Consider the following 20,303-nt stretch of genomic DNA (forward strand, 5'->3'; position numbering starts at 1 on the left):
GGGCTGACATGTTTTACTTTGAATGAACACGGAATATGCAACTCACTCTCAGGGCAATTGTAATTTTTTTATGTTTTGGTGAATTGGATGATAATTCGTCTCATTTGTGAATTTTAGTACGATCTGCTTACACCCAGCATACTTTTTTTTTTCTTCTAAAAATCATGAATTTTCATACAAATAAAATAGTTACAATTTGTAACTTTGCGAGATTGGGTTGGAATATAACACAGCAAATAAGAAGATATTTAATGTTAAATAAACAGTTATGTGTAATATATTATTGAACCAATGTTGGTGGAGCTCTCTTATATTATCTTATTCCTCTCTTATTAAGCATTATTCCTCAGTGTATGCTTTTTCAAAAATGTCATAACCATCATAGAGAGAGAGAAAAAAAAAAACAAAAAAAACATATCATCACTATACAGCTGCTAACACCTCCAAACATTCACATTACCCGGAATTCTACAACATCACACCAACTAACTCAAACAACCACCCACCAAACAATGACAGATGCTACATATTATCTCGTAATCCATCCAAACACAACGGCGGCCATGAAATTTCAAAATCACTCTAGTGCACTTTGGCCTTGCTGCGTCTCAAATGCGATTTGATTTCAGCATGCTTGACTGCAGCGTCTCATTGATGATGCAGGGATGATCACTACTCACAGTGGCAGGGAGTCTATCCAAAGTCGTAATGCGTTGCGCAAAAGGCTAATAGGTAATTAATATGCAGCAAACAGTGGTGGGCCTGGCAATTAACGAGCCGGCAAAGATCTCAGTATGAGCGCCTCTAAAAGATAGACATTTTGAGACAAGAAGTGTTGATTAATAAGGCTTTATATTTACCAGAGAGAGAGAGAGAGAGAGAGCTTCGATAGCAGACTTGTCCTATAATTGAAACCATGATGCTCACTATAAGATGCAAGACAGAGTAGGTTAACGCTAATTGGTTGGAGATCATTAAGATGAAAACGGCTGATAAATGCCCTGACACATAGATTTGATGGTAATTAGAACAGGAAGTTGAGTGGTTGACATGCATTTAATAAAGGGCAAAGTGAGCTAAATGTTAGAACAGATTGTCTGTTGCTTAATTGTTAACTGTTGCTCAATTAATGTTTATAACACAATAAAACTCACCACATCCCTTGTGAAAAAAGTACACTTTGGCATACTTTAAAGGTCCAGTGTGTAATATTTAGGAGGATATTGACAGAAATGCAATATAATATACATAACAATGATTTCAGTGGTGTATAAAGACCTTACATATTGAACCGTTATGTTTTTATTGCCTTAGAATGAGACATTTCTATCTACACACACCGCGGGTCCTCCTACATGTTAAGTTTTGTGGCAGCATGTATCTACAGTAGGCCTAAACGGACAAACTGCTCTACAGAGCACGTTTCGTTACTATGTTGTTGGTGTTCTTCTTCGTTGGTGTTTATAGAGGCAACTTGCATTGTCACTATGTCGTGGTAGTGACAATGGTAGTGACAATGACAATGTCGTGGTAGTTTCCTCGAGGAAACATCATAAAGGCAGGAGTATTGTTGCCATACAGTACCTCCAAAACCTTTCCTCCATTGCATGATTCCACCTAGCAACACCGATACCATTGTATATTTCACTATGTTTGAAAGATGTGTACAGAAGAGCTGCTGTGCTCTTATTGAACAAAGTCACAGATGTAATGGAACCGTTGTGGAGGGCCAAAATAATTAAACATGCTAGTCTTCCAGTTGTGAAAAGTCTGTTGTCATCAACCATGACAAACTATACAAGATGAAATGGTCGATTCTTGCATCCCGACACCCAATGTTGATGTCACCAGATGTTTACGAGTCACCACGACACCCTACGTCAAATGGATTGTGCCAAAATCATGTAGTCTGAACCTGGCATTAGATAATAGATACATTTATTTAATAGATTACTATAAAAAAGAAGAAGAAGAAGAAAAAGTAGCCTAACTCATGAATGACTAAATCTTATAAGCTAGTTATTTTTGGTTAATAAAAAAAGACTTTTTGTAAGTTCAGTTTAAATCAATCTAATATCTCAATCACGGAATTGATCAGAACATTTATTGTCTAATTAATTGGAATGTGAGCCAGAATCTCTAAATACCTTAAGATTCACATCTGAAATCTATGATATATTATTTAGAGCAGGCAGGGAAGAAAAAAACAAAAAAAAAAAAAAAACAAGGAGAAAACATAAACTTGCTTTTCCAAGAATACATTTTAAAACAAAAACAGACTGCAAAATAAATTCTAACAATGGTACCCCAGATGGCTATCGACTGTCGCCGATAAACATCCTCTTCCTATGTTTAACGTCCTGTGAGTAAACTGAATTTTAAACGAATACATTCACATAACAATATGCAAACATGATTGGCAGAGTCTAATGTTGGTCTTTGTGCTTGGCTATTGTCGAGGCCAAACTTGTGTATTTTTCCTCAATGCTCTGTTTGAATAGCGGGCGGATTTAAGTTGATTTATAGCATAGCAAATCTAAATAGCTATCTAAATTCCATTATGTCAATGACATCTAGTTGGACGTCTGCTAATACCCACAGCATGTCATCTCTAGCTGATGCCCTGCATAGGCAGGCCTGAAAACACATCAAAATTGTCATTGTTGGGTTTTGTCATTCATTGTGAGATATGAAAAGCACTTAGAAGGGATGTAGTGCGAGAAAATTTACAGCACAAAAAAAGAAATGACATTGTGAATAATCAATTAGATTATCTATATATTTGGTGCAAAGTAAGTGGAAATGGTGCAAAGTATGGTGATAATGACAGCTTTCATCCTGTCATTATCTACGCAAAATTATACACCATAAAATAAGCAGTCTGAGCACTATATAAAACTCAGACAACCCGAAATTTACAGCTTCTTACTTGAAAAATGACAAAGGAGCAGCACTTGATATTATACTTCCAATCTGACGTCAAATTAAAGTCAAAGTTCCTGCATTTAAATGACATTATAACATGGTCGGCAAAGGTTTACATAGACAGATGTAAGGTAAATTATCTTCTCTTCTAATTTTATAACTGATGAAAACAAAATGGCGATGCTAGCTTTTGTTCTAATGTCATCTTCTAAAAGTTATAAGTAGAAAAATTACAAATCTGACTCAAATGAAATGCACATTTTATCAAAACAGTAAGATGACAGCCTGAATCGAAAGTTTCCCAAATCATTGAGTCAAAGCTAAAATATCAATGTTTTACCACAATATGGATGATTTGGGGAGCTTTCAATTCAGGTTTTCATCTTTCTGATAAAATTTAATAAAAAAAAAAACTAAATAAATAAAAAGCAGTGATTAGCATTCCCCAACTGTAGGGTGCTGCTTGTAAAAGGAATAAAGGAATTGTGTGCAGGTGTTCACAGGGGATATAATAGGGACACAAATTGGACATAATTATACATAATTGGAACATTTCTGTAATTTTAGCTAATTCAGTTATTCTCAATTGGTGGGTTGCCACCCCAAAATAATGGATCACATGTCTATTCTGATCAAGGACAGCAGGACAAAAAACAATGCTAAATACAAATAATAAAGTGCAATTATTCAATATATAATCATGCACAGGATAGCCTTATCAACTCTGAAAAAGGAAGAGAAAATGCTTTCCTTTTCTTTTATCTTTGGCATCGGCACAAAATTAATTTGTAACTTGGTATTATAGCTAATACTAATACTACACTTTTTGGTGCTGTGTTTATTCCATGTGCTATCTAAATCATATTCCTGTTGTTGTTTAAGCACTTGCAAAATTGTACATGTCATGTCATATTAATTATTCGGCATATTGCATGAAAGTTGGGCTTACATAAAATACATTTCAAAAAATGCTAAAAACAGATTTTGGTACAGTGTTGAGTCCAAAGCAAAATATGGCCACACTTTATATTAGGTGTCTTTAGCTACTTATAATACTATTGTTAAGTACAATGTTCATATTGCAAAACAATATGAACTGCCAAATTTACGTGATTTCAGTAAACAAGGCTTTGTTATGCCATAAGTGTTTCGAAATTTCAATGGTTCATCACTGGGGGGCCTGACTTTGGCAGTTTGATACGCGCTCCGAACCACTGATTCGAAACAAAAGATTCGTAAAACTCTGTAGCTTCATGAAGCAGTGTTTTGAAAAACTATTCTTGTCGCTTCATAACTTTAAGGTTGAACCACTGTAGTCACATAAGGGTGAGGAATTAATGACAGAATTTTTATCTTTGGGTGAACTAACCCTTTAAGGTTAAGACAGGTTTAAGGGTGGGCTGAGGCTTAAAGAAATGGTCAACAGTGTAATTATAGATGTAACTACAGAAATTAATTACAGATGTAATTGCATGCAGGTCATTTTGAAGATACTGAAGTATACTGAAAATACTTGAAGAACATGTATGTACACAATAAGTGCACTGTATCAAATTATTAAATTATATGTTAGTACATAGTAGTTAAAGACAATATAAAAGTGAGACCCAAATAAAATTTATATAAATGTATGGAAAAAAAACAACAACATATTTTTAATATATTAATAATATATATTATAGGGCTGGGTATTGACACAATTTTCACGATTCGATTCAATTACTATTCACATGCTTTCGATTCAATTTGATTATGATTGCGACGATATGATTACAATTACAATTTCGATTTGATTCGATTCAATTACGATTTCGATTTCTTTTCAATATCGATTATTTTGGATGTAGTATTTCAGTTACAGTACATGGCAAATTTTCTAGAGGAAAAGAAATCTCTCAAGTAATGCTGTGAGCTACACATGGGAGTCAGTTGGTACTATTATAATAATACTAAAGGTTAAATTAATATACAAACACTTGTTTTTATTATAAATGAAGTTTATAATTATATAATCATATTTCTACTCAAATTCATTGTTTTGAAACAACGAATCGCGGCTGTCATGATTTATTCAAACATGCATTAAATATTGAAGAACATTAAAAATTATAATATAATATGTAATGGTGCATAGCTATATTTATCAGAATGTTGCTTTCTAGACACTTTTCTAGCTGACTAATGAGTTTATGGTAACTGAATATGTTTTTCTGAGGTAAATGTGACGTTACGTGACATTGTTTACAAGCTGTTTTATTGAAGTCTTTCCGAGGTTGAAGCTATTACACGAGACATGATACAGATTTCGGTAAGTTGTACTGTATATTTTAACATACCTTCATATGTTTAGTCATGTTTATTTCATGCTGTGACTGGTATTAAAGCGGAGAGGATGTTCACATGCGCTCCGTGCTGCCGCTTCTCTTTAACTGATGCGCTAAAGTAATCTGTCACGTCACATTAAACAGCGCCAAAACGGTATTTATTTTTTGAATCTCATAATAAGATGGACGTCATTTGAAATCTGAGACTTTGCTTCATATCAAAAGTAACAAAGCACAAAGATTATTGCGATTTATAGGATGGGAGCGCTACATATTCTACTCATTCATCAACTGAAAACAGATTAGACTAATCGATTCTTGAGATTTAAGAATTGATATAATTGATTAAAATCGAGAAATCAATATTTTTTACCTAGCCCTAATATACTATGTCAGATTAATAATAATAACCAGAGAAAACTAGATTCTGAAAAAAAAGAACAAAAATCACTGAAACATTTATGTAAACAACAAAAGCTTCTTAGTGTGTTTGAATAAGGCAAAACCTGTGCTTGATTTGCATTAGCCTGCAACTCCAAAATAACCTCCAAAGACCTTGCATTTCTTTAGTGTCAGTGCAGACCTAGTTTGCTCAAGAACAACACTTCAGTGTGCTCAGATCAATGTTCACCCACACATAATCACATCAGAAACAGTTTCCCCGTACATAACTGGCATATACAAATAATACAAATCAAGCCATGGACATGTTAGACACGTCTGACCTATAAAGCACCTGCAACTGTGAAACTCGATGTCAACTCATATTGAAATTGTGAAGTAACTGTAGGATGGTATAAACCTCACATGGTGTGCAAGAGGAAATGCTGAATTAAAAACAAACCGGTGTGGCTTCACACACAGCAGCGAGTGTGGATGGCTCTAGCTGTGTCATTTACACTTGTGTGTGTGAAGCTGGCCTTCTTTTGCCAGCAGGGCCCACAGACTGGGTGAGAAGAAGCTGTCATTTCCTGACTCTCAAAAATATCAGCGACAATTTCTGCACTGCAGTCTGCACCAGTGGGTGAAATCACAGGTATAACGGCTTACAAATGAGCCCATAAAAAACCCTATTAAATCCTCATACTGACGGCACAGGAAAATGTAGTCAATCACTATAAAATCACCATCCTACTAAAGTAGCAAGCCATTTATGAACAGTGCGTTCAAATAAATCAATCACTAATTTGGTTTCTATACTTGTATGGTATTACATGCCACAAAAGATTGTGAAATATGTCAGTTTATATGAAAAATATCAAGAACAATTCAGTCAAAATATAAAATTATATTATGATTTACTCTCCCTGATGACATTACAAACCGTATGACTTTCTTCCATGGAACACAGAATGTTCATGCTGTTCTTCTCCATTCAGGAAAAACATATAGAGTACAACAGGGCTAAAGGCACACCTTAAAAAAAAAAAAAAAAATGCTTTTCACTACTCAGTTGCAGAATATTTTTATTGAACATTGATGGAGGAACAGTTTTTGTGTGAAAATAAGTCATAAAAGTGGTTTGCTTGTTTGTTTAAAAATCATATAAATGTATGAGGAGGCAAGGTGGGCCTTTTACCCCACACATGGTGTAAAAGACTCACCAGCATGGGACAAAAGGCACAAAGTATTGATACAAATGCTTTAGCTTAAATATTGTCTAAATTTAATACTTCAAAACAATCACTCTAGCAAATATTGTACTATTTTCGGTTTATTTTGATTAAAAAATAAAATAAAAATTAAAGATTCTAAAAACATTAAATGAGATACCATAATAATTTAATATAGCTTTACAGTAGTAACAAATAATATGATATTTTTAAATATTATGGTTTCAGTATAAATATCGTGATTATTAAATTTCGAGAAAAAAGTCTAAATAAAATGTTGAGAATAAACTCATTAAATTACAAGAAAAAACTTGTTAAATTTCAAGAACAAAGTCGAGATAAAATGTTGAGAATAAACTCATTAAATTACGAGAAAAACTTGTTAAATTTTGAGAAAATTTTTTAGATAAAATGTTGAGAATAAAGTCATTAAATTACAAGAAAAAAGTCATTAGATTATGAGAACAAATTCGTTAAATTATGAGAAAAAAAGTCGTTAAATTTCGAGAAAAAAAGTTGAGATAAAATGTTGAGAATAAAGTCATTAAATTACGAGAAAAAAAGTCGTTAAATTATAAGAACAAATTTGTAATTTAATGAATTTGTTCTCGTAATTTAATGACTTTTTTCTCATAATTTAATGAGATTATTCTCAACATTTTATCTATCGTATTTATCATATTTAATGAGTTTATTCTTTTTTCTTGAAGTTTAACGAGATTTTTCTCATAATTTAATGACTTTATTCTCAACATTTTATCTCAAACTTTTTCTCGAAATTTAAGTTTTTTCTTGTAATTTAACGAGTTTATTCTCAACATTTTATTTTGACTTTTTTCTCGAAATTTAACAACTTTAATCTCGAGATGGTTTTATTTTTTTATTATTGCTTATCCCTAATCCTCTTCCATACTTCTGTATTTCATAGTCTAGTGAAAATCCCTATATATATTTTTTTAAATATCATAATATTGCAGAAAAAAAAATTACAACGGCAGATTATTTCCAACATTGTTTAGTTCGTATTTAAATAAAAATAACAGCATGAATATTCTTCAAAATTCATTATACTGTGTGTCACAAAAATAAAGAAAGTCATGTGGATTTTGAACAATATGAGGATGAATAAATGACATATTTTTGGTTCAGCTTTTCCTTTGAAAATATGTAATTTATTAATCTGTCACAGTGTATTAATAAGTTTGATATTGCCAGACAAAAAACTGTGAAAATAACATCCTCCACATTTCAATAAAACCCAGCCAGTACTTGTCTCCCAATGCTGTTGGTATGATGTTCTCTCCAAAATATCTTTGTCTTTGGTACATTTCCACAGTAGCTCAATCCCTTGGTATGTAGCAAGTGACCGGATCGAGTTTGACATTTGCAGCAGTAACGGCTGACAGGAATGAAAATAGAGAGAGATCATTGGAGATCCAGCTCTTTCTGAAAGCTTCCGCCCCGGAGAGCCCAACTGAATTCCGCAGAGAGCCAAACACCATTCCATCCTCCCCCTTCCTGTATTTCAATCCATCTTTCTCTGTGTTTTTCTCCTTCACTCACACCTCCACAGGTCTAGCAGGACAGTCTTTGCCAATTAGTTTGCTATGTCCACCAGTGTTCATTTGTATAAGCATGGCATTGCATTTTAGTGCAAATGACATGATTTCTCAGTTCAAACATGTATGATGTGGGTACTTTGAAAAAGCAGATTAATTGCCCTCAGTGCTTTAATATTTTTTCGTCAGACATCCTTTAAGGATTTTATGAAGATATGCTAGTATTACATTAAATCAAGACTCTTGATTCAAGCTAAATACTTTGTTGGTCATCTTGGTATATAAATATATTCATCAGACACTACTGGAATAAAATTTGGATTTAACACAACAGGGATGAAGTAGATTAAATTTTCGAAAAGGAATTGAAAAGGATGTGTTTGTCATACTTTCAACAGGGTTTGGTTTTAATTTACCAACTGGCCAATTGCGTGAAGATGCATTTCAGTGGCGGCGCACGTTGATATGGCCTCTCATAGTAGAAAATCAACCACTTTGCCTCAGGAAAACCTAACCTGAGGCACCTTGGCTGGCACCAAATGCTATCTGAAATACATACTGTAAGTCTATTTAAAACTGAAACTATCTTTGCTTATTAACAGGTGCTTACTGGGCATCAATCCTGAAAGAAGCTCAAAGACCAAGAAGAGGACAACAATGAACCCTCATGTGAGCACCCTTTTGAGGAAACTCATTGACTTTGAGTGGGCATCATAGTTTTTTTTGCAGCAGTAGTTGTCAGGCTCAGTTTTGAGTAGCCTTGTTCTTTTTGTAATTTTTCAAGACAACTTAGCACTACAAGATTTTTACACAATGCTGTTGCGTGTGGACTCATTATAATGTTTGAGACTGAGAGGAGCGCCTGACCCCTTTACGACATTCCTTCATCACTCTCTCCCTTGCTCTCTTATCTTGCCATGAAGGCCTCATTCCCATCCTGTCCATTACTGTTATTGTGACACAGCTAGTTGAATAGTTGAATTTTGAGACAGGTAGTTGAATTGCAAGTTTGCACAATTTATCTGCATTTTCTGCATTTTAAGATGGCTTTTATGACTAGAAAGTTGAATTTCTTGAACTCTTGAAGTTTTTTGCATCTGCTGTACATTGAAAAATATTTATTTGTTAATAAATATGCCATTGGTCTAACATTGACTTTACCTTTACTAGAGTTGTTTGTTGGGGGGAGGGGGTTAATTGTACAATGGTTGTAAATTCACAGTAAATGGAAGCTTCATCTGCATTACTTTTAAAGTGTTATTGGACAATTTTAGCATGACTTCCACAGTATACATTGTAAATTCACAGTAAATTATTGTCAACTTGTACATTACTTTCACAGTACACACTGTAAAAGTAGAGGGCCTTGTTGTAATGATGTACAGCAAAATATTGTAATTCCCCAGTAATGTACTGTAATATCACAGTAATTGCTTTGTCATTGAAGCTGTGAAGTTACCGCATACAGTTGTGCTTTTACAACAATGCATTGTAATATCACAGATATAAAAATACAGTAAATTGCTGTGAGTATATTTCACAGTATATTGCTGTAATCCTTACTGTGAAAGTCATGCAAAATGTATCCAATTATTTATTGTAAATTTACAATGAAAAATTTTGCAGTGTGGGATACGGGTAAGGTTAGGGACAGGTTTGGTGGTATGGGTAAGTTTAAGGGTGGGTTAAGGTGTAAGGAATGGGTCAACAGTGTAATTATACATGTATTTACATCTGTCTTGTCCCGCCCTACATTCCTGCCCTACATTTCTTCTTATTTCAGAAGCCGTTTCACTGGGATATATACTTCACAATAGGGAATAAAAAAGTAATGCAACTTCCATGTCATGCTGACTTTAAGGCCTTTCCTGCTGGGTAATTGCACAAAATTTAATAGGCCTACTACAATATGGTGATCTATTCTATTCTATTCTATTCTATTTGCAAGAGGAACAAATTCTCCTCTAAGCCATCAACCTCTGCATTATTTATTTTCTGTTCTGATAAAATGTCCTTGTTTATTTGACAAGCTGAATGTATTCAGTGTCTCCCTAAAGAGCCAGACAATGCCTTTCCTCTTTATCTCAGGTGACTGTCATGTTTACATTAATTTTATAATTGCTCGCACAAAACATCTGAACAGAAACAGCATTGCACATCCACACCCACAGCTCCGAATACTCATTGTACAATTATGCCTAGTGAATTGCAGCCCGTCCTCCAAACAAAAGCACTGAAAGCATTTCCGACACTTTGTCGCCTGGTCTGCTTGGCAACCTGGCCAACTGCACAAAAACCAACTCCCTCTAAAGCTTACATTGCAGAAGCAACAGACATTCCCTTGGGACAGCTCAATGGAAATTAATTCACAAAGAAATATTACACTGCTCTCAAAAAAGAATCCTTATCGCAAAGTGCCAACTCTGGCAGCAGACAAAGGAAGCAATCTGAGGATAGGAGGAAGAGGATGAAGGCGCCGTTTCATTCACAGGACACACCACCCTCCTCCAGCACTGGAGCGTGGACCCCTCTATCACTTCCTGCCTTTCCCATCCAAGCTATCATTATATCCTCTAGGCTCCAGTGGTGTGGATGGGGGTTGGGTAAAGCCATCATACCTAAGACTTAAACGACAGAGAAAACAGCACCTCATGTATAACTGTAAGGGTAATGATTAAATGGTAATCTAACTCAAAATTTTAATTCTTTTTACTATTCAACCATTTGTTGTATAAACCATATATATTCAGTAAGACAGAAAAAGGAAGAAGAACAAGAATTTTTACAGCACTCTTTTCCATACAACAACATCTCATAGTGATCTCATGTCTTTCAAGCTCCAAAAAAATAATTTAAGTATCGTAGTCCATGCAATTTGTGTTGTGCATTCTATTGCAAGTCTTCTGAAGTAATATGATAGGTTTGTCTGAGGAACAGCTTGAAATGTAAGTCACTATTTACTAACAAAGATCTAACCAAGGCTGATTTAGCCATAAGCTAACTGAAGACTAAGAATATTAGAGATGGATGACATGGTCTGTGAAACAATATTTCCAGTGGAATTTCAGCTTCTGAGATGAAACAAGACACCCCAAGATCTGCTACCCCTGTGTTTGCAACTCAAGAAAGATGTTAGAGAAAGCAAACACATGGTTCACAGGGAATCAAAATCAACAGTACTTTCATCGTCCTGCAACTTAACTTACTAAATGATGAATCACTTTAAATTTTAAAAGTTGACGATCAAAGACTGACTGTGGTTGCTACAGAAACCAAAGTCAGAATGCTGCATATATTTACCAACTTATGAAGAGAAAGGTTAATGTATTTAGAAGATCTTTGAGAGAAACATGAATTGTTTTGCAAAGCATCTAAACAATTTAGTAAAACTGAAAGAGAAAAAAAGACTGGCTATTAGTGAAAGACTGTTAAGGTTTTTTTTTTTTTTTTTTTTGTAAATGCAGAACATTGTACACTTTACTTGTTATTATTACATTTATTTTATTTTTTATTTTTTTCATCATATTGGCATTATATACCAATCAAACATAACATTATGACCACCTTCCTAATATTGTGTTGGTCCCACTTTTGCTGCCAAAACAGCCCTGACCCGTGGAGGTATGGACTCCTCTACACCCCTGAAGGTGTGCTGTGGTATCTGGCACCAAGATGTTAGCAGCAGATCCTTTAAGTCCTGTAAATTGCGATGTGGGGCCTCCATGGATCGGACTTGTTTGTTCAGCACATCCCACAGATGCTTGATTGGATTGAGATCTGGGGAATTTGGAGGCCAAGTCAACACCTTAAACTCGCTGTTGTGCTCATCAAACCATTCCTGAACCATATTTGCTTTGTGGCAGGGTGCATTATCTTGCCGAAAGAGGCCACAGTCACCAAGGAATACCGTTTCCACGAAAGGATGTACATGGTCTGCAACAATGCTTAGGTCAGTGGTATGTGTCAAAGTAACATCCACATTGATGGCAGGACCCAGGTTTCCCAGCAGAACATTGCCCAAAGCATCACTCTGCCTCCACTGTGCCTTCTTTTCACAGTGCATCTTAGTGCCATGTGTTCCCCAGGTAAGCAACACTCGCATACCCGGCCATCCACAAGAGGTAAAAGAAAACATGGTTCATCAGACCAGACTGCCTTCTTCCATTGCTCTGTGGTCCAGTTCTGATGCTCACTTGCCCACTGTTGGTGCTTTCGGTGGTCGACAGGGGTCAGCATGGGCACCCTGACTGGTCTGCTGCTATACAGCCCCATACACAACAAACTGTGATGCACTGTGTATTCTGACACCTTTCTATCATAGCCAGCATTAACTTCTTGAGCAATTTGAGCTACAGTAGCTCATCTGTTGGATCGGACAACACGCAGGTCAGCCTTTGGTCCCCACATGCATCAATGAGCCTTGGCCGCCCATCACCCTGTCGCTGGTCCACCACTGTTCCTTCCTTGGACCACGTTACATAGATACTGACCACTGCAGACCGGGAGCACCCCACAAGAGCTGCAATTTTGGAGATGCTCTGACCCAGTCGTCTACCCATCACAATTTGGCCCTTGTCAAACTCACTCAAATCCTGATTTACACTCAAAGCCCATTTTTTCCTGCTTCTAACACATCAACTTTGAGGACAACATGTTCACTTGCTGAATTATATATCCCACCCACTAACACGTGATGTGATGAAGAGATAATCAGTGTTATTCACTTTACCTGTCAGTGGTCTTAATGTTATGCCTGATCGTGTGTATAACTCATTGGCCACTAAGTCACATGGCTAATAAATCCCACCCCCACCCCCAAACTTTTTTTTTTTTTTTTTTTTTGTATTCATTTTATGGTATTTATTAGCTGTTTATATACAGGAATTATGTCTAAATTAGGCATCTTTCCAAACAATGTTCTCTTTCATTTACATCTTAGCACTGTAAAGTACATGAGCTTCCGTATTTTTTGTCTTGCCATTTTAGCATGGCAACAATTTCACTTATACTCAAAGAATGGCCATCATTTCTATAGTTAAAGAGTGAAAATGTTTTCTAAGACACTTATACAGACTGATCCATTATGGTTTGAGTATGCTGTTTCCTGGAACACATTGAACCCACCTAAAACTTTGAAACCAAAACTTTCCTGTTAAATATGAAGACATTTTCTTTGAAAGGTTATTATATTTGTGAAGCACAAGCATTTTTCTCAGACTTCACATAACTTTCGAGTTTGTTGCAATATAAGTACAGTGGGTACGGACAGGCCCGGATTAAGAACACGTTGGGCCCTGGGGCTATAGCAACACTAAGGGCCCCCTTTCATATGATTGCCATGCCACAGTATCTTGTACCACAAGATTTTTTTTTTATTATTGTTATTATTTTTATATTTTTACAAATGTCATTTTATCAAATCATTTTATATAAGCACACTAAATATTCCATGCTATTTAACATATTTTAAAATATATTTAACATATAAAATACTTAACATATTTTAAAATTGTATTGCAAATATTGCTGACACAATAATTCTTTCCTCTGATTAACACAAAATAAACTATTTTGAAGAATGTGGGTAACCAAACAGTTGATGGTCCCCAGTGATTTCCACATTATATATTTTTTTTTCCTACTATGGAAATGTAACCTAACAGCAACTGTTAGGTTACCCACATTCTTCAAAATATTTTAAGAAAGAAACTCATTCAGGTTTAAAACAACTTGAAAGGGAGTATGTGATGACAGGATTTTAATTTTTGGGGTGAACTATCCCTTTAAGGACAAGGGTCCGCATGCTAACTATTAGGATGCTGTCACTTAAAGACCTGCACGTGTCCGATTTTCTCAACTCACTTCAGACATAACCAACTGTGTTTATGTAAACCTTTTGTGTATTTGACAGTATTATAGCGCAATCAGACGCGAAACATGAAGTAGTCAGGTGCTGTTTGACAGGCTTAAGTGTGTGTGCAGTGCACGCTTTGGGTGTATGGGGTCAGAAAAAGCGCATCTCAGAACAGCACACGAATGACATGTTTAACTGGCAGGGCTTTAAAGTACATGCAAATAAAGAATTGATTGCGAATAAGTGCAGTGTCCCGTGGGTAACTCTACCGCTGTGTTAACTTGTGATGTGAATGTGTCGAGGTCGAGTTGTACGGATGCGGCACCAGAACTGCAACTGATAAAATGTGCTTCAAAGGCAGATAGTGGAGACAAGTCACTCGACATTGGTGTTCGTCAAAAAAACAGTAGGAAAGTTAATTCGGGATTTTTACACGGGTGATGATGATGAGAGAATTCAAACGGCAATAAAATCAACCGACCTGTCCCTGTAAATGTTGAAAACACCTTATACGTTTTAATGAGAAACAATTACCATCCGAATAGGTCTTAACTCATGATAAAAATAATAACTTGATGCAGCTGCTATCTCACCTTTTTCAACGTGTAAAGCACGCAGAACGGCGACGGTGTCGGTGGGTAAAGATAATTGTGAGCTGCCGCTGCACGCGGGGTCTTCCACTGGCTCGGATGTTTTATGTGAACCGAAGCAGTTAGTTAGTTTTGTAATTTTTGCTGTAAGATTAGCATCCCTTTTCACCCTTTCAAGCTTATTTTTCCTTTTTTGCGCACCACTATCACTTTTTTTTTAATCATTTTGAACACAGCGAGGCTGAACAAGCAATAAAGGCCAATTTTCTAGTCTAAATGCGATAGCATAACGCAAAGAGGCGTTTCCCGATGTCATGGCACGAATTGTAACGTGATTTTGATTGGACGGTGATTTATCAGTCAGGCACATTTTCCAATATTTTTTTCTTGTTATTTTAGGTGCGTTCACGCGGCCTTGTAATTCTTGTAGTTACGAGATTCTAGCTTGTAAAAAGCATTCACGTCCTCGTAGAGCTCGTAATTACAGCTTGTAAGCTGGTAGTTTTCTGAGAGCTCCCACATGTTCCACGTGGCCGCTGTACCACCTGACCGCTGTAGATTCATTTAGGTGTTGATAGTGGTGTCATGGAAACGCATAATTCCTAGTCCAAGGACCAAAAGGACGTGAACAGCTCCGAATATAACGTCACGTGTTGTCATGTCAAGATTTCGGTAAATACGAGGTGACGTGAACGCAGTATTTATTAGACACAAATCAACCACCTTTGACTTGTCAATCTAATTTCCTCCAGCCAATCACGGGCCCCCTCTACCCGCGGGCCCTGGGGCTTCAGCCCCACCTAGCCCTTATGTTAATCCGGCCCTGGGTACGGAAAGTATTCAGACCCCCTTCACTCTTTGTTATATTGCAGCCATTTGCTAAAATCATTTAAAGGTGCTCTCGAATGAAAAATTGAATTTATCTTGGCATAGTTAAATAACAAGAGTTCAGTACATGGAAACTCCATTGTTTCCTCCTTCTTATATAAATCTCATTTGTTTACAAGACCTCCGAAGGACAGGCGAATCTCAACATAACGCAGACTGTTACGTAACAGTCGAGGTGTACACCCCCAATATTTGCATATGCCAGCCCATGTTCCCAACATTATGAAAGGCATTACACAAGGGCAGGCAGTAATGTCTGGAGCAGCACAGCCAAATTAAAAATGGCAGATGGAGCAATAATAACTGACATGATCCATGATATCATGATATTTTTAGTGATATTTGTAAATTGTCTTTCTAAATGTTTTGTCAGCATGTTGCTAATCTACTGTTAAATGTGGTTAAAGTTACTATCGTTTCTTACTGTATTCACGGAAACAAGAGCCGTCGCTATTTTCATTTTTAAAAACTTGCAGTCTGTATAATTCTTAAAGACAACTTCATTCTTTATAAATCTCTCCAACAGTGTAGCATTAGCCGTTAGCCACGGAGCACAGCCTCAAATTCATACAGAATCAAATGTAAACAATATAACAGTATACAATACTCACATAATCCGACGCATGCATGCCGCATGCATGATGAACACTTTGTAAAGATCCATTTGAGGGTTATATTAGCTGTGTAAACTTTGTTTAGGCACTGTTTAAGGCAAGCACAAGCTCCGTGGGCGGGGAGCGTCAGCATTTAAAGGGGCCGCACAGCATAAATCGGCTCATATTTAATGATGCCCCAAAATAGGCAGTTAAAACAATTAATTAAAACAAAAAAAAATCTATCTATGGGGTATTTTGAGCTGAAACTTCACAGACACATCCAGGGGACACCTTAGACTTATATTACATCTTGTAAAAAAACGTTCAATGGCACCTTTAAGTTCTTTTTTTTCCTCATTAATGTACACACAGCACCCCATATTGACAGAAAAAACACAGAATTGTTGACATTTTTGCAGATTTATTAAAAAAGAAAAACTGAAATATCACATGATCCTAAGTATTCAGACCCTTTGCTGTGACACTCACTTCATTTGAGTCCAGCTGTGTTTCATTATACTGATTGGACTTAATTAGGAAAGCTACACACCTGTCTATATAAGACCTTACAGCTTACAGTGCATGTCAGAGCAAATGAGAATCATGAGGTCAAAGGAACTGCCTGAAGAGCTTTGAGACAGAATTGTGGCAAGGCACAGATCTGGCAAAGGTTACAAAAAAAATTCTGCTGCACTTAAGGTTTCTAGAGCACAGATGTTTGGGATGACTAGAACCCTTCCTAGAGCTGGCCGTCCGGCCAAACTGAGCTATCGGGGGAGAAGAGCCTTGGTGAGAGAGGTAAAGAAGAACCCAAAGATCACTGTGGCTGAGCTGCAGTCAGGAGATGGGAGAAAGTTGTAGAAAGTCAACCATCACTGCAGCCCTCCACCAGTCGGGGCTTTATGGCAGAGTGGCCCGACTGAAGTTTCTCCTCAGTGCAAGACACATGAAAGCCCGCATGGAGTTTGCTAAAAAACACCTGGACTACTCCAAGATGGTGAGAAATAAGATTCTCTGGTCTGATGAGACCAATATAGAACTTTTTGTCCTTAATTCTAAGCGGTATGTGTGGAGAAAACCAGGCACTGCCCATCACCTGTCCAATATAGTCCCAACAGTGAAGCATGGTGGTGACAGCATCATGCTGTGGGGGTGTTTTTCAGCTGCAGGGACAGGACGACTGGTTGGAATCGAGGGAAAGATGAATGCGGCCAAGTACAGGGATATCCTGGACGAAAACCTTCTCCAGAGTGCTCAGGACCTCAGACTGGGCCGAAGGTTTACCTTCCAACAAGACAATGACCCTAAGCACACAGCTAAAATAACGAAGGAGTGGCTTCACAACAACTCTGTGACTGTTCTTGAATGGCCCAGCCAGAGCCCTGACTTAAACCCAATTGAGCATCTCTGGAGAGACCTAAAAATGGCTGTCCACCAACGTTTAACATCCAACCTGACAGAACTGGAGAGGATCTGCAAGGAGGAATGGCAGAGGATCCCCAAATCCAGGTGTGAAAAACTTGTTGCATCTTTCCCAAAAAGACTCATGGCTGTATTAGATCAAAAGGGTGCTTCTACTAAATACTGAGCAAAGGGTCTGAACACTTAGGACCATGTGATATTTCAGTTTTTCTTTTTTAGTAAATCTGCAATAATGTCAACAATTCTGTGTTTTTCTGTCAATATGGGGTGCTGTGTGTACATTAATGAGTGGGAAAAAAAGAACTTAAATGATTTTAGCAAATGGCTGCAATATAACAAAGAGTGAAAAATTTAAGGGGGTCTGAATACTTTCTGTACCCACTGTATATAATATTGATAATGATAATAGACACAACAATGTCTGGTATGAAGTGGGCTACTATCAAGTTAGGTTGGTTGTCTTGTTCTAGTCAGTGAATAATTTGCCTGAAATTCTTACACCTTCTCATAGCTGTTACTCTACCATCCCACTTCTTCCGTTTCCTGCATGTTTAATGCTGCCTCTCACTACTGAGTCACATAAATCCTTCTGAGCATTCTGAGAAATTATATTAAATACCTGCAGTATACATGTTACCATTGTGGTAAATATACACACTACCATTATTAACATCTTAAATATAAACTCCACCTGACATAATACATGAGAAATTAAAACCGTAAAATCACTAGATTGTGAAATGAGTGTCACAGTCTACCCACGCCACACAAAGAGGTCAGGTTCTCATCAGCGTCTGTGACATTCAGAGACGCAGTTCAAGGGGAATATGTCACACATGTGCAGCATCGGCAGCGCTTGCATTTGCATAATAATGAAGATGTTCACCAACCTTGACAGGAGCCATTAACTTCCTCATGGCCTGCCTGGCACATGCACCTCCCAATGGGCACCAGCCACTCCCCCTCAGCACTGCAATGCATTCTGGGAAGTTCATCAGCCACCGAGTTGTTGACACAGGTCCCTGGCACCTCCAGAAGCTGGGAGGAATCTGCCCCGGTTATAGTATCCGGGAAGAGGGCCAAATTCCTGACAACAAAAGGACACTTTTTGTAGAAGACACGGACAGAAACGAGAGCGATACATGCGCCCAGGTCTTGGAAAGCCAGGTAGAAGCCTTTCTTGGTCAACGGACCCACATCCCTAACTTCTGTGTTTAGCTTCATGACCCTGTCTCCGAGATCAAGCTCTGTAAAGCTCTCGTCAGCCGCGATGGTGTCGATTTTGGTATATTGGCTTTCCCGAATATTCCTTCTCTCCTCGTCGTTGGTTTCATAATAATAGACATTGAAAGTCTCCTTGCACGTGCCTAGACCTCCAGGGAGACTGTTGCAGTCCCGTAGAGTGAACTTGAGCTCCACAAACACTCGCTGGGAACCTTGGGTTAATATCCAGTTCGTCTGCAACCAGTTGTTCTGGTTGTGCTCCATCACCTTACACACCTGGTACGTGTGGATGGGTGCATAGTTCTCGTCCACCTCTCCGATTTCTTCCCACTAAAACACAAGGAGAGAAAAAGCAGATTAACCTGTTAACTGTCACCCCCTTTTTGAGCATAGATGTGTAAATGCACTATTCAAACTTAAAATGTTGTACTTCATGATTGGTTTGGAATACAGACCTAAGGTTGAAAGTAAAAGCACTTAAAAAATGACAGTGTTAAATAAATATAGAAAAGTTTACTGTAAAACAAATGTATTATACTAAACACTTTTTTATCACTTTATTTTAGTGTCCTTGTTACATGTTACATGTACTTACTGTAGTAATAACAGTAAATTATGCATGATAACATGCAACTATCCCTAAACCAAACCCTAACCCTATGGTAAGTACATGTTGTTAATTAACCCTCATGTTGTGTTCGGGTCATTTTGACCCGGAGAGGATATCCCCCAAAAATCCCCGGCCTACAAAAAAATTGTTTATAATAGCTTAAGGACGCTGTAAAATAAAGTATAACCCAGAATTTATATTTTACAAAATAATTTGGACTCTAAGATTGCTATAAAATCAAAGCCACATGTCTAACCAAGTTTGTGTTCCAAATTTGAAGTTGATATATAAAAAATTTAGTTTTCTTATGAGGTTTTGTTTAGGCTCTGTATGAAAAATAGTCACTGGGTGAAATTCACATTCAATAGATTTGTTTTATGTATTCTTCTGTCACAAATTAATAATGTACATTTCTGTAGCAATATCACTTTTATTGCAAATTCCAAAACACTGTACTGAGGACTTATAATTTAGAGTATGTAAGGGCTTGTTATGCAATTGTAACACAATACTGTATGACACCCTCTGAAGAACATTGTGGCATCCATTCACACACCACAACCACCACATCTAACAAAATATGGCTGTATGTATTGCTGTCCATAGAGATGCTCAATAACAATACATCAGGTGGCAGAGAGATTGGAAAAACAATCTGCCAGCTATAATCTACGCAGTCAGGAGACTTGTAACATGGC

The 20,303-nt window shown here is 36.9% G+C and overlaps 1 protein-coding gene across 3 annotated transcripts in view; it reads right to left on the reverse strand.

Annotated features, from left to right (window-relative positions):
• Positions 1–20,303, reverse strand: part of LOC137028927 (ephrin type-A receptor 5) — a 101,163-nt gene that overhangs the window by 59,302 nt on the left and 21,558 nt on the right. For all 3 annotated transcript variants that reach the window (XR_010896218.1, XM_067398335.1, XM_067398336.1), the window contains exon 3: positions 18,662–19,325. Coding sequence is in view for 2 of the 3 variants with exons in the window: in XM_067398335.1 (XP_067254436.1) it covers positions 18,662–19,325 (664 nt within the window). In the remaining variant the exon portion in view is untranslated. The remainder of the gene's footprint in view (positions 1–18,661; positions 19,326–20,303) is intronic.

Source organism: Chanodichthys erythropterus, chromosome 10 (assembly GCF_024489055.1).
Source record: "Chanodichthys erythropterus isolate Z2021 chromosome 10, ASM2448905v1, whole genome shotgun sequence".
Classification (NCBI taxonomy): domain Eukaryota; kingdom Metazoa; phylum Chordata; class Actinopteri; order Cypriniformes; family Xenocyprididae; genus Chanodichthys; species Chanodichthys erythropterus.